This window comes from Gopherus evgoodei, chromosome 2 (genome assembly GCF_007399415.2).
Source record: "Gopherus evgoodei ecotype Sinaloan lineage chromosome 2, rGopEvg1_v1.p, whole genome shotgun sequence".
Lineage (NCBI taxonomy): Eukaryota > Metazoa > Chordata > Testudines > Testudinidae > Gopherus > Gopherus evgoodei.
This window is the reverse complement of record NC_044323.1, coordinates 188,091,439-188,107,909: the sequence shown is the minus strand read 5'-3', so window position 1 is coordinate 188,107,909 and position 16,471 is coordinate 188,091,439. Positions and strand designations below refer to the sequence as shown.

Genomic DNA, 16,471 nt, shown 5'->3' with positions numbered 1-16,471 from the left:
CAGAATAGGCATTTTAACATTATCTCCTTGTAGAACAAACAAGAGAATCAATAAAGACCTTTTCTTATCAGATCTGTAACACTAAGGAAGGAAGAATAGCACCAATGAGAAGATAGTGCTTCACGAGTTGCTGCATCCATCCACAGTTCTAAGGCACTCAATGCCGTTGCTTCTAGACACTGGAGGTCAGATCCTGGCCCCACTGAGATCAGTGGGAGTTTTGCCTTTGATTTCAATGAAACCAGGATTTCACCCCAGATACAGGAGTAAGCATTACATCACACTAGAATATTTGAAGGTAAATTGTCTGAATAAATTTGAAGCAGGTTAATAAGTAAAATGCAGGCTGAGGTTTCCCTTGTGCAATGTATCTTGGATATTTGAACTATTATTCACAGTGGCAGAAATACTTTAATTCAAAAGAATTTCCCTAGTACGGATAACATTCAAAAAGAGGAATGGATGAATGGATAGATAGATCCTGCTCTTGTGTGTGGATATGTGGGGAGGGAAAAAGGAGCCTTCACCCCTCTCTTGTACACCTTGTATGATGAGGGTGGACACTCACAGTCTCTGCTCCTGGGGAGAAAATATTATTTATTTAAATAACAAGAAGATAATAATGAAGACAATAATCCCAGTACTGATCTGCTGTAATGCAGCATGGCTGTATTCTCTGTGCTGTGTAGACATAGTCCATGAGAGTTGATGGGAATTGTGGCATGGCATAGTGTCCTGCCAGAGGTGTGGTGATTTTAAACTTCTCCCTGAAGTTTAGCCCTTAGAGTTCATCTCTTTCCTCCCTTCCCCCCCCCCCGCCTCAAGTGCAACAAGCTCTCTTCCCCCCCTCCCCTCTTTTGGAGTCTCACAAGTTTTCCTCCACCCCTTCAGACTCACACCTGTTCCCTCCCCCCTGGGGGCTGCAGCAGTGCTCTTTTCTTTCCCTGCAGTAGATCGATGCTCCCCCTGCTCTTGAGCTACCTGGGTCGCTATGGAAACTGTGGCAAATAACAACATTCTCCCCCCGCCCCCAGGAGAAGCTCCTTGAGCAACAGCAAGAACTAAGTGCCTCGACTGGTGCCTCCTTCTCTCCCCACCCTCGGGAGCCCCAGAGAGGAGCATGAGACACACACTCAGCAACAGTGTGCAGCGTGCAGCAGTGTGATGTGCCAGGTGGCTCAGAGCTGAGTGCTAGGTGGAGAGAGAGAGGAGAGGTGTGTGTGTGTGTGTGTGTGTGTGTGTGTGTGTACTGCTCCCATCCCTCACCTCCTGTCACTCCTGACTTGAATTACTGTCCCGTCTGCACTGGGGTTTCTGTTTCTCTTCCCTCTGCCAGGCTTTTGGTGTTTGAATGAGGCACCTACTGCTGATCACAGGTGGGCCTAAGGGATGCTAACTGTTTCCATGTAATTAAGTTGATACAGAGATAGGCAAATGAAACACACCAGATAAGTTATTCAGCAAGTTTTCTGCAATTTTTCCAAAACATTTCCACCCTCCCCATTACAGAGGGTCTGGTGAATAATTCTGAAATAGTCACAAATTTCATGCAATTTTTTCCAAATAAAATATTTGTGACGCAGCCCCCTCCCTTCCCCTCCTTTTCTCATTACTTGCCCAGCTCTGATATGATTGGTGTGTATAGGCTTAATCTGTCTGGTTTGTTGCAGTCTGGCAGCTGTCCTCACTTGGCTGGATTTGTTTCTTTCCTTTTTTTTTTTTTCTTTCTGGGAAGGGGAGGGAAGAAGAAGCAGGATAAAGTTTCCTGAGCAACAGAGTAAAACCACTTGTGAAACAAGAGAGCTGCAAGTGCAAAGTGAAGATCCAGCAGGACTATGAGTTCCTTACTATGCTCAGTCACTTTTTCTCCTCCTTTAGATCTGTATATATGTTTTTTTGGGTATGGCTTAGTGTAATCTGTGTTAGCCACACCAGGCTCCAGGGAGCAGCAAGAATCGGTTGCCTAGCAGAGGTTGCTCTTGAAGGACTGAACAGAATTGTACTGGAAACCTTAGGGAGGCTCTCATCCCTCCCTGGTTGCTTTTGAGAGGGATTTGCCTATTGGAGGTGGTCCCTGGTGCAGGTCCCTGGTGCAGGTACTGTTTGCATGTGTGTACACAGTTCATGCATCACAGGTATTTGACAGTGTGTGTGAGAGAGGAACATTCTTGCTGAATAAACAGGTGCAGACGGTGCCTGGAAGGCAGCACTGACTGTCTGGCCTCAGCAACAGCAGTGAGAGGAGGTGAACATGAGTAGCCCCACCACGAAGCCGACCTGCCTGTCACAGCCGATGGTGAAGAGTGTGCTGGTGTATCGCAACGGGGACCCGTTCTTCCCAGGGCACCGGGTAGTCATCCATGAGAAGAAGGTGTCCAACTTCGAGGTCTTCCTGAAAGAGGTGACAGGTGGGGTGAAGGCGCCTTTTGGGGCTGTTCGTAGCATCTACACCCCCCGGGGTGGGCATCGCGTCCATCAGCTGGAGGAGCTCCAGAGTGGAGAGCACTACGTGGCTGGTGGCAGGGAGGCCTTCAAGAAACTCAAGTGAGTGATGAATGGAAAAAAAAATTAGAAAATGTAATGAAACATTCACATCTAAACCTTTATTATTTGTATCATGGCAGCGCCGTGGAGCCCCAGTCATGGACTAGGCTCCCACTGTGCCAGGCGCTGTACAAATACAGAACAGAAAGACAGTCTCTGCCCCAAAGAGTTTAAAATCTAAGTAAATATGACAGGAAATTTAATACAGCTTTGTGGGATAGGGGGAGAGTTCCCTCTTTAAGGCTTAACATAGAATTAGCATTCTAGTATCTCTGCTTGGTACTTTACAAAAATAAAAAGAACAGTCCCTAACACCAAGAGATACACTATCCTTGCAGCATAATGTATTATTTTCACTGCATGGTAACTGCTTGCATTTGGGAGGAATATATGGTGCTTAGTAATATTTGGGGAAGCAGCTCTGGAAGAGCAGATTGCAGAAGTGTGTATGGTAAAGTTGAATGAGCCTTGCAGATTAGACCTTCCAAACAATTTTGTTTCTTGCTTGTTTTTTTAAATGTTTAAAATATTCTGCTCATTCCAGGTAGGTACATGGCTATCTATATAACCTAGTAGCTGAATACCTCCTGTTATTTAAAGGATGAGAGTGTTTTTGCTCTCTCCGTGCTCTGCCCTGCCACCAGAAAGCAGGCTTAGCGTTGTTGGTTTTTTGTTAACGAATGGTTATGAGAATATTATGGGAAAGCCTTGGCAAAGTGGTGGGCTTATTGTTCTTATTTCTTCTAACAGTGAGTTTCATACTTTTGGGCTTTTTAACAGAGATGACACATAACTGTTGATATTGGTGGCCCCTCCTCCACAATTTAAAGGTTCTAGTGTGAACCCTGTCTGCAGTGATGATGCTGGGGCGGGGAGTGGAGGGGCGCAAGCCGCATGGCCTCACAGTCACTCGCTGTGCCTTCTTCAGTGTAATCCCTCCCCCACCTTTGGCAGGTTGCTCGGCTGTCCAGAGTGGGATGAGCTCCTGTGCCCTATTTCTGCCCCTCCTCTCAGCTCCTGCAGCCAGGGGCACATTCAGGAGGCGGCTCTACCAGGCTCCTGCTGCTGTCTGTGTGGAAGGGCAGGCGGTGTCAAGAGTCACCTCCAGCCCAGGATGGCATCACTGTGCACTGGCAGGGGAGGGAAGAAGCCAGGCTGCACTGGACACCCCTCACCACTCTTTCCCTTGGCTGGGGTTTGGTGTCATCATCTCCTCCTCCTCCTCTCTGCCAGATCCCAACCACCCCTGCAGGCTCTTGAGGGCCCCACAGTGTACAATGCCTCCTTAACCCCTTCCTGCCTGCACTGCAGCCAAGGGAGAGGAAGTGGCTGGGTTATATTGGTGGCCAGCAGCAGCCTGGAGGTGTTAGCCGCCTTTGGTGCTGTGCGAGCGGGAAGGGACAGGAATTGCTGCCATCTGCAGTGGAGGGAGTGAGGAAGGGATGAGCTCTGCAAAGATATGGGCCAGGGCAGCTCCTGGGCAAGTAGGGTGACCAGATAGCAAGTGTGAAAAATTTGAATGGCGGTAATAGGAGCCTATATAAGACAAAGCCCTGAGTATCAGAACTGTCCCTGTAAAATCAGGACATCTGATCATCTTATGGTCATGGCAAAGGGAATGAGGGCTGCAGCCCTCACTAGATGGTTCTGACATTCTGGTGTGAATCCTAGCAGAAATCTGTGGGAAGGGGAGCATGTGAACAGCTGGGACTGGAAAGGAATTGTGCTTTCAATAATTGCAGAATTATATATTTAAGGTTAAGTGTTTAGACCCCATAACTTACTCCTGAGGGTATTCTGACACAGTATTTTAAAATTATGCAAATTTTATTTGTCAATAAATAAATGTGGAGGCTCCAGCATGGCAGTGGGGAGCACAGGCCACTAGCTGGATGGAGGTGGAGCATTGCCCTGCAGCCTCCCACCCCCCGGACACTGACTCGGTGGTGAGGCTGCACTGACCCTGACACAGTGCAAGAGCCAGGCCTGCCCCAGAAATACCCCAGGTCCCTGCCCCTCTATGCCAGGCACACCAGGTATGGGCAGGTAGGCTCAGCCCGGCAGAATCCAAGTGTGGAGGAGCTTCGTGTGTGGGGATCCAGGTGTGGAGTGAGAGGGTTCTGGGTGGACAATCTGAGTGCAGGCAGCTCAGTGGGGAGGATCTGGATGTACAGGGGCTTGTTAGGGGTTAGGATGTGGGTCCAGGTGGTTTGCTGGGGTCTTCCAGGTGCAGGGAGGTGTGGGGCTAGTCAGGTTGTGGGTTTGAGTGCAAGGGGCTCAGTGGGGGTAGCCTGGGTGTAGGGGTAGAGGTCCGGATGCAGGGTGGGGGCTTGGTGCAGGGGTGTCTGAGTGCAGGGTGGGCTCCAGATGCAGGGGGTGAGTCTTGGCAGGTGGAGGTTCAGGTGTGGGGGGCTCACTGGGGTGGTTCTGGGTGTGGAGGGGGGTGAAGCCCGACAGCAGGGTCTGAGTATGGGTGGGTCTGGATGAACGGGGTTGGGCAGATGGGGGAGCAGCTCCCTGTACACAAACCCCTTCCTGTGCAACTGAGGCATGATGGGGGCAGGAAGTTGGGGGTATGTGCGGCGCTTCCTACAGCTGGGGGAGGTTTATAGGGGTGTGTCTGATCTGGCCCAGGCTGCTTCTTGCAGGAGAAGAGGCAGTCCTGTCCTCCCCTACTCCCAGCCCAGCTGGCACTAGCAGCTGAGCCTGACATAGGGTAGGAGCCACAGGTCTGGGCATCCCCAGTGGTGATGTACCTCTCTGCCGGCTGCTCTGAGTGCTCGAAAACCATGCCCAGGCTGCTAGGGAGGGGTGCGTGACCACTTTTATGGCTTCCCTTTGCTTCACCGTTGAAAATCATTTTTCTGTGGAGAAGCAAAGAAATCTGTGGGAGACATGAATTCTGCACACACGCAGTGGTGCAGCGTACCTCCAGTGATATGCCATCTTCATGTCTGTCTCTTCTGACAGTATACATTCATTTTTAAAATGGTGCAATAGATATAGATTGGGATTTTCAAAAGCACTCAGCATTGGCCTAATTTTTTTCCTATTGAAGTCAATGGGAATTTTACCACTATCTTCACTGAAAGCAGGATTAGACCATTGCTGAGCACTTTTGAAAAATCCCACTCTACTGTAAAGCCACTGTCCAAGGAAAGGAAAAGTTCCTAATTATATAAAATTACTTTTCTAAATGTACCAGACCTGATCCTCTACTGCCTTCCTGCTTGTGTAGTCATTTACAACTGTGCTAAGTGAATGTATGTTGTGCGTGTACGTATGTGTAGCAGGGGTAGGCAACCTACGGCACATGTGCCAAAGGCTGCACGCAAGCTGATTTTCAGTGGCACTCATGCTGCCCAGGTCCTGGCCACCGGTCCGGGGGGCTCTGCATTTTAATTTAATTTTAAATGAAGCTTCTTAAACATTTAAAAAAACTTATTTACTTTACATACAACAATAGTTTAGTTATATATTATAGACTTACGGAAAGAGACCTTCTAACAATGTTAAAATGTATGACTGGCACGCAAAACCTTAAACTAGCATAAATAAATGAAGACTTGACACATCACTTCTGAGAGTTTGCCGACCCCTGTATAGAGCTTGATCTTAGGGCTTGTCCACACAGAGACTAATAGTGAGTGGCAAGCTGGGATGTAAAGCTATAAGACTGTATCCTATCGCACATTAAATAGCTGCGTGCACCCGCTAAAAGTTCTGTACTGCAGTAGCAGGAGGCACACTGTGACTTAGTGCATGGTTGATTAGTGCGCTGTGGATTCTGTGCACTAACTTGCCATGTGGACAAGCCTTTAGTGCTTTGGCGATTTGTTCTTGGCCTTTGACGCTTTTTCTTGTGAGGTATCTATTCCTTACAACACCTTTGTCTTTTTTAGCCTTGTAAATTGTAGGTGTCCTCCCCCCTCCCCCGCATCGTAAGCCTTGGCATCTTTATACCTGGAGAAGCCTCAGCAGTTGGGCACTTTACTATGGAACCTTGACCCTTATCCTTAAGAGTCTCTGCGTTTTCATCTCTGGTGTTTCAGTGCTTTGCCTTGGTGTTGGACGTGTTGCCTTGAAGCCTTGTTGTATCTTGATACTCCAGCGCTCTGAAGACTTCAGTTCAATATTCTAGAGCCTTGGTGCTTTGGCACCATTATTTCCAGGTTAATGGTGTTTTTTTCATTGCAACGTCATTTTTATTCAGGCTTCCTTAATTTGAAATTTTGCCACAAGAGGTTTTTTGACTCACAGACACATCAGATCCCAGCCACTGACCACAGAGCATTAGTGCTTCTGGGAGACTGTGCTTGCATCCTGGATTCCCAGCAGAAAGTGCCAGTGGGAGATGTGTATCAAACTCTGCTCATCTACAAATACTTTTGTAACTACTTTCAAGAAAATCTGTTGAGGAGACCCTCTACTGAACTCAGCTCACCTGCAGATGCATATGGAACTCCCAGCAGAAAATGTCACTGGGCAGACCCTGCACTGAGTGATGATTGCCTGCAGATGCATGTTTGTCTTCCAACTGGAAGTGCTAATGGGGAAACCGCTGCATTGAACACTGACCAGCTGCCAATGAATCTGATGCTCCTGGCAAAGACAGCTTAAAGGAGACACTTGAACTCCAGCCATCTACCAGTTCATCTTTAACTTCTGCAGGAAGTGCCAAAATGAAGCACTGCGTTCAGATACAACTACCCACTGCAGCATCCTGGGCTCCAGCACATGCACCATTGCACGTTCCTGCACAGAGTTACAGCCAAAATCGCTGTGCATTCTCAGCTCCTGGTGCCTGGCACACATTGGAGACCTATATTTTTCTTAGTTTTTCAGTGTATAACTGTATGGGCAGAGTTAAGTTAGTTACGGTGCTTTGTTCAAGGAGTCCAACCCCAAGTTCCTAAGCATGAGGTTTTTTTTTTGTTTGTTTTAACTCTAATTTTCTTGAAAGGCAATATACAGTCAAACAACCAATGCGTACTGCAGTTCAAACATCATCTTATCTAAGTTTTTTTGCGTGGGAATATAGGTTTTAATTTGGGCTGTCAATTAATCGCAGTTAACTCACACGATTAACTCAAAATTAATTGCTATTAATTGCACTTATAACAATAGACTACCAATTGAAAAGTATTAAATATTTTTGGATGTTTTTCTACATTTTCAATATTGATTTCAATTCCAACACAGAATACAAAGTGCACAGTGCTCACTTTATATTATTTTTTTATTACAAATATATGCACTGTAAAAATGATAAGCAAAAGAAATAGTATTTTTCAATTCACCTCATACAAATACTGAAGTTCAGTGGGGAGGGATAGCTCAGTGGTTTGAGCATTGGCCTGCTAAACCAGGGATTGTGATTTCAGTTCTTGAGGGGGCCATTTAGGGATCTAGGGCAAAAAGTTGTCTGGGGCTTGGTCCTGCTTTGAGTAGGGGGTTGGGCTAGATGACCTCCTGAGGTCCCTTCCAGCCCTGATATTCTATCTCTTTATCATGAAAGTGTAGCTTACAAGTGCAGGGTTTTTTTGGTTACGTAACTGCACTCAAAAAACAAAACAGTGTAAAACTTAGAGCCTACAAGTCCACTCAGTCCCACTTCTTATTCTGCCAGTTGCTAAAACAAACAAGTTTGTTTACATTGACCGGAGATACTGCTGCCTGCTTCTTATTTACAATGTCACCTGAAAGTGAAAACAGGCATTCGCATGGCAATTTTGTAGCTGGTGTTGCAAGGTATTTACATGCCAGATATGCTAAACATTCATATGTCCCTTCCATGTTTCGGCCGCCATTCCAGAAGACATGCTTCCATGCTGATGATGCATCAATTAAATTTGGGACTGTACTCCTTGGGGGGAGAATTGTATGTCTCCTGCTCTGTTTTACCTGCATTCTGCATATATTTCAAGTTATAGCAGTCTCGGATGATGACCCAGCACATGTTGTTCATTTTAAGAACACTTTCACAGCAGATTTGACAAAACGCGAAGAAGTGACCGATGTGAGATTTCTAAAAATAGCTACAGCACCTGACCCAAGGTTTAAGAATCTGAAGTGCCATTCAAAATCTGAGAGGGACGAGATGTGGAGGATGCTTTTAGAAGTCTTAGAAGAGCAACACATGCAGAAACTATAGAACCAGAACCACCAAAAAAAATAAAAAAAATAAAAACAAAAATTAACCTTCTGCTAGGGGCATCTGACTCAGATGATGAAAATGAACATGCGTCAGTCCGCACTGCTCTGGATCATTATCAAGCAGAACCCATCATCAGCATGGAAGCGTGTCCTCTGGAATGGTGATTGAAGCATGAAGGGACATATGAATCTTTAGCACATCTGGCATGTAAATAGCTTGCAACGTCAGCTACGACAGTGCCATGCGAATGCCTGTTCTCACTTTTAGGTGACATTGTAAACAAGAAGCGGTCAGCATTATCTCCTGCAAATTGCAACCAATCTTGGTTGTCTGAGTGATTTGCTGACCAAGAAGTAGGACTAAGTGGACTTGTAGGCTCTAAAGTTTTACATCTTTTTATTTTTGAATGCAGTTTTTTGTGTACATACACCTACATACTCCTACAAAATCTCCACCAAGCATTCTCAAAACTACAATACCCGCACGAGGAAATAAGGAAACAGATCAACAGAGCCAGACGTGTACCCAGAAGCCTCCTACTGCAAGACAAACCCAAGAAAGAAACCAACAGGACTCCACTGGCCATCACATACAGCCCCCAGCTAAAGCCCCTCCAACGCATCATCAAGGATCTACAACCCATCCTGGACAATGATCCCACACTTTCACAGGCCTTGGGTGGCAGGCCAGTCCTTGCCCACAGACAACCTGCCAACCTGAAACATATTCTCACCAGTAACTGCACACCGCACCATAATAACTGTAGCTCAGGAACCAATCCATGCAACAAACCTCGATGCCAACTCTGCCCACATATCTACACCAGCGACACCTTCACAGGACCTAATCAGATCAGCCACACCATCACTGGTTCATTCACCTGCACATCCACCAATGTAATATACGCCATCATATGCCAGCAATGCCCCTCTATGTACATCGGCCAAACTGGACAGTCTCTACGGAAAAGGATAAATGGACACAAATCAGACATTAGGAATGGCAATATACAAAAACCTGTAGGAGAACACTTCAGCCTCCCTGGCCACACTATAGCAGACCTTAAGGTGGCCATCCTGCAGCAAAAAAACTTCAGGACCAGACTTCAAAGAGAAACTGCTGAGCTTCAGTTCGTCTGCAAATTTGACACCATCAGCTCAGGATTGAACAAAGACTGTGAATGGCTTGCCAACTACAGAACCAGTTTCTCCTCTCTTGGTTTTCACACCTCAGCTGCTAGAACAGGGCCTCATCCTCACTGATTGAACTGACTTCGTTATCTCTAGCTTGCTTGCTAGCATATATATACCTGCCCCTGGAAATTTCCACTACGTTCATCTGAGGAAGTGGGTATTCACCCACGAAAGCTCATGCTCCAAAACGTCTGTTAGTCTATAAGGTGCCACAGGATTCTTTGCTGCTTTTGTGTACATAATTATACATTGGTAAGTTCAACTTTCTTGATAAAGAGATTGCACTACAGTACTTGTATGAGGTGAATTGAAAAATACATTTTTTTTGTTTTTTGCAGTGCAAATATTTGTAATAAAAAATAAAGTGAGCACTGTACACTTTATATTCTGTGTTTAATCAAAATTAATATAATAGAATCATAGAACATCAGGGTTGCAAGGGACCTCAGGAGGTCATCTAGTCCAACCCCTTGCTTGCATCCTCAGCTGGGAGCTCAAAGGCATGGCAGGACGGTCCCGCGGGCCGGATGTTGCCCACGGGCTGTAGTTTGCCCACCTCTGTACTAGAGGCTAATCAGAAAGATGGAATCCTTGAGCAGGGGCCAGAATTAACACCCTGACAGGAATCCTAGAACAACACCTATACCTCTAATCTATTTACTGTCCCTCATCACAGTAGTAACTGAGGGTACGTCTACACTACAGGATTATTCCGATTTTACATAAACCAGTTTTGTGAAACAGATTGCATAAAGTTGAGTGCACCCGGCCACACAAAGCACAATAATTCGGTGGTTTGCATCCATGTACTGAGGCTAGCGTCGATTTCTGGAGCGTTGCACTGTGGGTAGCTATCCCGTAGCTATCCCATAGTTTCCGCAGTCTCCCCCGCCCATTGGAATTCTGGGTTGAGATCCCAATGCATGATGGTGCAAAAACAGTGTTGCGGGTGATTCTGGGTAAATGTCATCATTCATTCCTTCCTCCGTGAAAGCAACGGCAGACAATCATTTCGCGCCCTTTTTCCCTGGATTGCCCTGGCAGACGCCATAGCATGGCAACCATAGAGCCTGTTTTGCCTTTAGTCACTGTCACCGTATGTGTACTGGATGCCGCTGACAGAGATGGTACTGCAGCGCTACATAGCAGCATTAATTTGCCTTTGCAAGGTAGCAGAGACGGTTACCAGTCGTTCTGTACCGTCTGCTGTGCCATTGTAAATTGGCGATGAGATGACAGTTATCAGTCGTTCTGTACCGTCTGTTGCTGTCATGGGTGCTCCTGGCTGACCTTCCCTGAGGTCGGCCGAGGGCGCAAAGACAAAAATGGGAAAGACCCCCCCTGGGTCATTCCTTCCTTTATGTTGTATCTAAAAATAGAGTAAGTCCTGCCTAGAATATGGGGCAAGTGTACTAGAGAACCAGTGTACCAGAGAGCACAGCCGCTCCATGTCAAATCCTGCAGAAATGATGAGCTGCATGCCATTCTAGAGGGTGCCCCTGCAACAACCCCACCCATTGCTTCCCTCCTCCCCCAACCCTCCTGGGCTACCGTTGCAGGGTCCCCCCATTTGTGTGATGAAGTAATAAAGAATGCAGGAATAAGAAACACTGAGTTTTTAGTGAGATAAAATGAGGGGGAGGCAGCCTCCAGCTGCTACGATAGTCCAGGCAGGACATTAAACGGTGCGGGGGAGAGGAGCCCAGCATCCCACTGCTATGATAGTCCAGGCAGTACAGAATCTTTTCTTTAGACATGAAAGGCGGGGGGGGGGGCTGATGAAGCTCAGCCCCCAGTTGCTATGATGAAGACAGTTACCAGCCGTTCTGTACCATCTGCCGGGAATAACCGGGAATCATTCCTATTTTTACCCAGGCGCCCCCAGCCGACCTCACCTGAGGCCAGCCAGGAGCACTCACGGGAAGATGACAAGGACGGCTACCAGTCCTTCTGCACTGTACTGTCTGCCACCGGGGAGTAGGGGGGAGAGGATGCTGCTGTTCAGTGCCGCAGCACCATGTCAACCAGCAGCATGCAGTAGATATACGGTGACATTGAAAAAAGTCAAGAAACAATTTTTTTCCCTTTTCTTTCATGGGGCGGAGAGAGATATACCCTGAACCACCCTGGACAATGTGTTTGACCCTACAGGCATTGGGAGCTCAGCCAAGAATGCAATTACTTTTCAGAAACTGCGGGGACTGTGGAATAGCTGGAGTCCTCAGTCCCCCCTCCCTTCCTCCATGAGCGTCCATTTGATTCTTTGGCTTTCCGTTACGCTTGTCACACAGCATTGTGCTGTGGACTCTGTATCATAGCCTGGAGATTTTTTCAAATGCTTTGGCATTTCGTCTTCTGTAACGGAGCTGTGATAGAACAGATTTGTCTCCCCATACAGCGATCAGATCCAGTATCTCCCCTACGGTCCATGCTGGAGCTCTTTTTGGATTTGGAACTGCATCGCCACCTGTGCTGATCAGAGCTTCACGCTGGGCAAACAGGAAATGCAATTCAAAAGTTCGCGGGGCTTTTCCTGTCTACCTGGCCAGTGCATCCGAGTTCAGATCGCTTTCCAGAGCGGTCACAGTCACCGTCAGTTTGCTGCCACACTAACCCTAATCCAACATGGCAATACCGATTTCAGCGCTACTCCTTTCGTCGAGGAGGAGTACAGAAACCAGTTTTAAGAGCCCTTTATATCAATATAAAGGGCCTCGTTGTGTGGACGGGTGCAGGGTTAAAGCGATTTAATGCTACTAAAAGCGGTTTAAACGCGTAGTGTAGACCAGGCCTGAGCCTCTTCCTAAGAACTGGATTAGTGAGGGGCTGTGCTTTTTACCAGGACTGGGTTCCTGACTTTAGCTGGTAACTCCTCCTCCATCTTTTGTATCGGTCTCTGACTTGTAGGCATCTGGTAAACTTTTTAATTAGAAACCTGAATTAAGAACACTTTATGCTATTGTGGCATGGTTTCTTTTCAGTGCTGCAAGTGGTCAGTTTGTTTCAGTATAAAACTTTGGTTATAATTATATAAGTGAAAAATCTCTACATCTTATTTTACTCATGCTAATTTAATTAAATATAAGAATAAATATTTGTTGTTGAGATTAAATGCAGCTGTAAGTAACCTATACCATTCTTTTCTCTTCCCCAAGCTATCTGGACATAGGAGAGGCAAAGAAAAAGCCTGCAGAAATCAATAATGAGGTAATGAGACTCAACTATTTAAAAAAAAATCTAACATTAATACTAGAGTCATCTCTACATTTCTTATTGAAAATTTCGGTTTGTGTTTTGGTATCTCATGTTCAGAAATGATCAAAACCAAGTCTTCAACATTGTGAAGGTGTTATTGATGTGACCGTTAGCCCCATCCACACTTCCCACATTTTAATTCTGACTGTAATGAACTGATTGTCTTCCTTTCAGCTCTAACAGCTGGCAGGTCTAGCAATAAAAGAAAGCATCAGTACAAACAGTTTATTGTGGTCATCATTAGGTCTGATTAGAAAATGAAGCTCTTTGCTGTGAAAAATTTTAATGAAAATGAAAAAAGTTTTTGTTGAAAAAAAATGAGTTTTCCATGTTCTGGCTGACAAATTTTAGAAAAAAAGTATGGACAGCCTACTGGAGCTGGTTGGGAAACCAAAACTTTTTGTCTGGAAGATTTCTCAGGTCAGTAATGGAATTTCTGGTCAAAACCAAAGAGAGACCAAGAGAATGAAACCAAATTCCAAAACCTTTGGTGTTTTTTTGTTTGTTTGTTTGCAAAGCAGAATTCTCATTTTCTGGAGAGCCCTACAGTCTTACACTGACCTCTAAGGCTTATGTCAGAGACATGTGACTGCTGGGAATAGGCATTTGAACCTAACAAGGAAATGAAACAAACTCCAAGAGGAATCAGTAAAGGTCTTGTGACGGATTGGATCACAGAAACCCCCATGAGAGCTGCCAACTGATGTGCCAGAACTACTTCTTCTCCTGTTTTCCTTGCCAGCTCAGGACTCCAGCACCCTTTCTTGCTGAGCTAGACGCTCCCATCTGCTCCAACAGAGACCCAAGAGTCTGAATTACTTGCCCCAAAGCTGCAGGTTTACCTGAAAAGAGCTCACAGGAGTGTGCTTGTCTTTTACACTCAGATGCCCAACTCCCAATGGGGTCTAAACCCGAATAAATCCGTTTTACCCTGTATAAAGCTTATGCAGGGTAAACTCATAAATTGTTATCCCTCTATAACACTTATAGAGAGATTTGCACAGTTGTTTGCTCCCCCAGGTATTAATACATACTCTGAGTTAATTAATAAGTAAAAAGTGATTTTATTAAATACAGAAAGTAGGATCTAAGTGGTTCCAAGTAGTAACAGACAGAACAAAGTAAGTCACCAAGAAAAATAAAATAAAATGTGCAAATCTATGTTTAATCAAACAAAATACAGATAAGATCCTCTCTAGTTCCAGGAAGCTCCCTTTTACAGACTAATCTCCTTTTAGCCTGGGTTCAGCAACCACTCACACCCCCTGTAGCTACTGTCCTTTGTTCTAGTTTCCTTCAAGTATCCTGGGGGGTGGAGAGGCTCCTTCTTTAGCCAGCTGAAGACCACCATGGAGGGGTCTCCCAGGGGTTTAAATAGACTCTCTTGTGGGTGGAGACCCCTTCCTCACCCTATGTAGAATCCAGTCACAAAATGGAGATTCAGAATCAGATAGGAAAGTCACATGCCCATGCATGATTCAGAACTTTCAGGTAGCAGCCATTACCCACATGCTACCTTGAACATCATCAGGTAGACTTCTTATGTAGATTGGAGTCTTCTAATCTCTTTTGTCTGTTAAGTGCTTCCTGATTGAGCACTTAACTTGCACATTTCTTTTGCAAGAAGTGACCAAATGTTCTAACTCAGGGTATGGCTACACTTGGAGATGTGCAGCACTGGGAGTTACAGCTGTGTTCGTACAGCTGTGCAGGGAAAGCGCTGCAGTGTGGCCACACTGACAGCTACCAGCGCTGCAGTGTGGCCACATTTGCAGCGCTTTTGGGAGTGGTGCATTGTGGGCAGCTATCCCAGTGTTCAAGTGGCTGCAATGTGCTTTTCAAAAGAGGGGTGTGGGGTGGAGTGTGACAGGGAGCGCTGGGGAGACAGAGAGAGTGGATTTTTGGAGCTGACACTGTTCTCAGCTCCCTGCCTTGCAAGTTCTAAGGACTGGAAGATACACAGTGCCTACCTTCCATCATTTTAAAAGTTTTGACCTTTCCCCCACTTGTCTCTTATTCACTAAATGCAAATTATGCACTCCTAAATAGCCGTCAGACCATATAAGCAGCTGCTCAACACTACCCCTCCCCTCTCTCCTCAAGCAAACAGCTGTGAACATTCCAAAGCAATTCCCCTGCCTCCGCTCGCTCGCTCGCTGGAGCACAGAGCAGCTGTGTTTGTTTTTTAGCAAGTAGCTACGGGGAGATCGGAGTTCAGCCATTCTTCCGGTTTGTTGTGGACAGGAATTCTGGGATACCTCCTAATACCCTGGAGGCCAATAACAGTGCTTTTGGTGGTTACACTTGATGACCAGCGCTGGAATCGCTACATCCCAAGCAAACCAGGTGTACAGCCAGCGCTGCAACCAGGGAGTTGCAGTGCTGGCCGTGCTTTGCAAGTGTGGACACAGAGTGAGTTGCAGTGCTGTAACCCCATCACCAGCGCTGCAACTCTCCTGTGTAGCCATGCCCTAAGGCTACTTAGAAATCAAGCAATTATACAGCCAATGTTCATAATTTTGAACACACAAATGGTGCCTGCATACAACTAGATCATAACCTTTACACAGATATGTTACATGGCATGTGTAGCAAAACCCTATTCCAGTTGTATCATACATACATTTATGAGCACCCCCCCCCCATAAAGCCTTATGGGGTACACTGTCACAGGTCTTTCTTATCAAACCTGTAGCAGAAAGTAAAGAATAATTGCATCAGTGAGAAAATAGTGCTGCTTCACCAGTTTTTATATCTGTCTGCATTTCTAATGCACACAGCACCTTTGCTTCTAGGCACTAGATATCAACTTCTGGCCCCACTGAAATCAGTGGGATTTTTGCCACTGACTTCAATGGAGCCAGGATTTCAGGATAGCCAGGAGCCTAGATACAGGAGTAAGCATTACATCACACCAGAATATACCCTAAAATGAACCTAATGCTTCTCCCTTTTTTGAGCTTCCTACTCACCTGGTTCCAGTCTGCAAAGGCTATTACATTAGTCCACTACTGGGAAAAGCCCTGCTTAAAGGAGGTGTATCTTGCACCGGTCTTAAGAATAGAGAAAATTGTAATCATTCCGATATCCAGTGGTAGTGTATTCCGTGGCCAGGGGCTACCCACAGACTAGCTATGGCTACACTACAGCACTTGCAGCTGTGCCACTGTAGTTCTGCTATTGCAGATGCTCTAAGCTGACAGGAGAGTGCTCTCCCATCAATTTAATTACTCCAGCCCCCAGGAGTGGCTAGTAGCTGAGTCAGCAGAGAAGCTCTTCCACCGACATAGCAATGTCCACACCAGTGCTTAGGACGGTGTAA

At 46.0% G+C, this 16,471-nt stretch overlaps 1 protein-coding gene across 1 annotated transcript in view; it reads left to right on the top strand.

Moving 5' to 3' along the window:
• The first annotated feature begins 1,810 nt into the window (after window positions 1–1,810).
• Window positions 1,811–16,471, top strand: part of DCDC2 (doublecortin domain containing 2) — a 122,432-nt gene continuing 107,771 nt past the window's right edge. Inside the window, exons 1-2 of the mRNA XM_030552531.1 lie at window positions 1,811–2,544; window positions 13,050–13,101. Of these exons, the coding sequence (XP_030408391.1) occupies window positions 2,252–2,544; window positions 13,050–13,101 (345 nt within the window). The 5' untranslated portion in view covers window positions 1,811–2,251. The remainder of the gene's footprint in view (window positions 2,545–13,049; window positions 13,102–16,471) is intronic.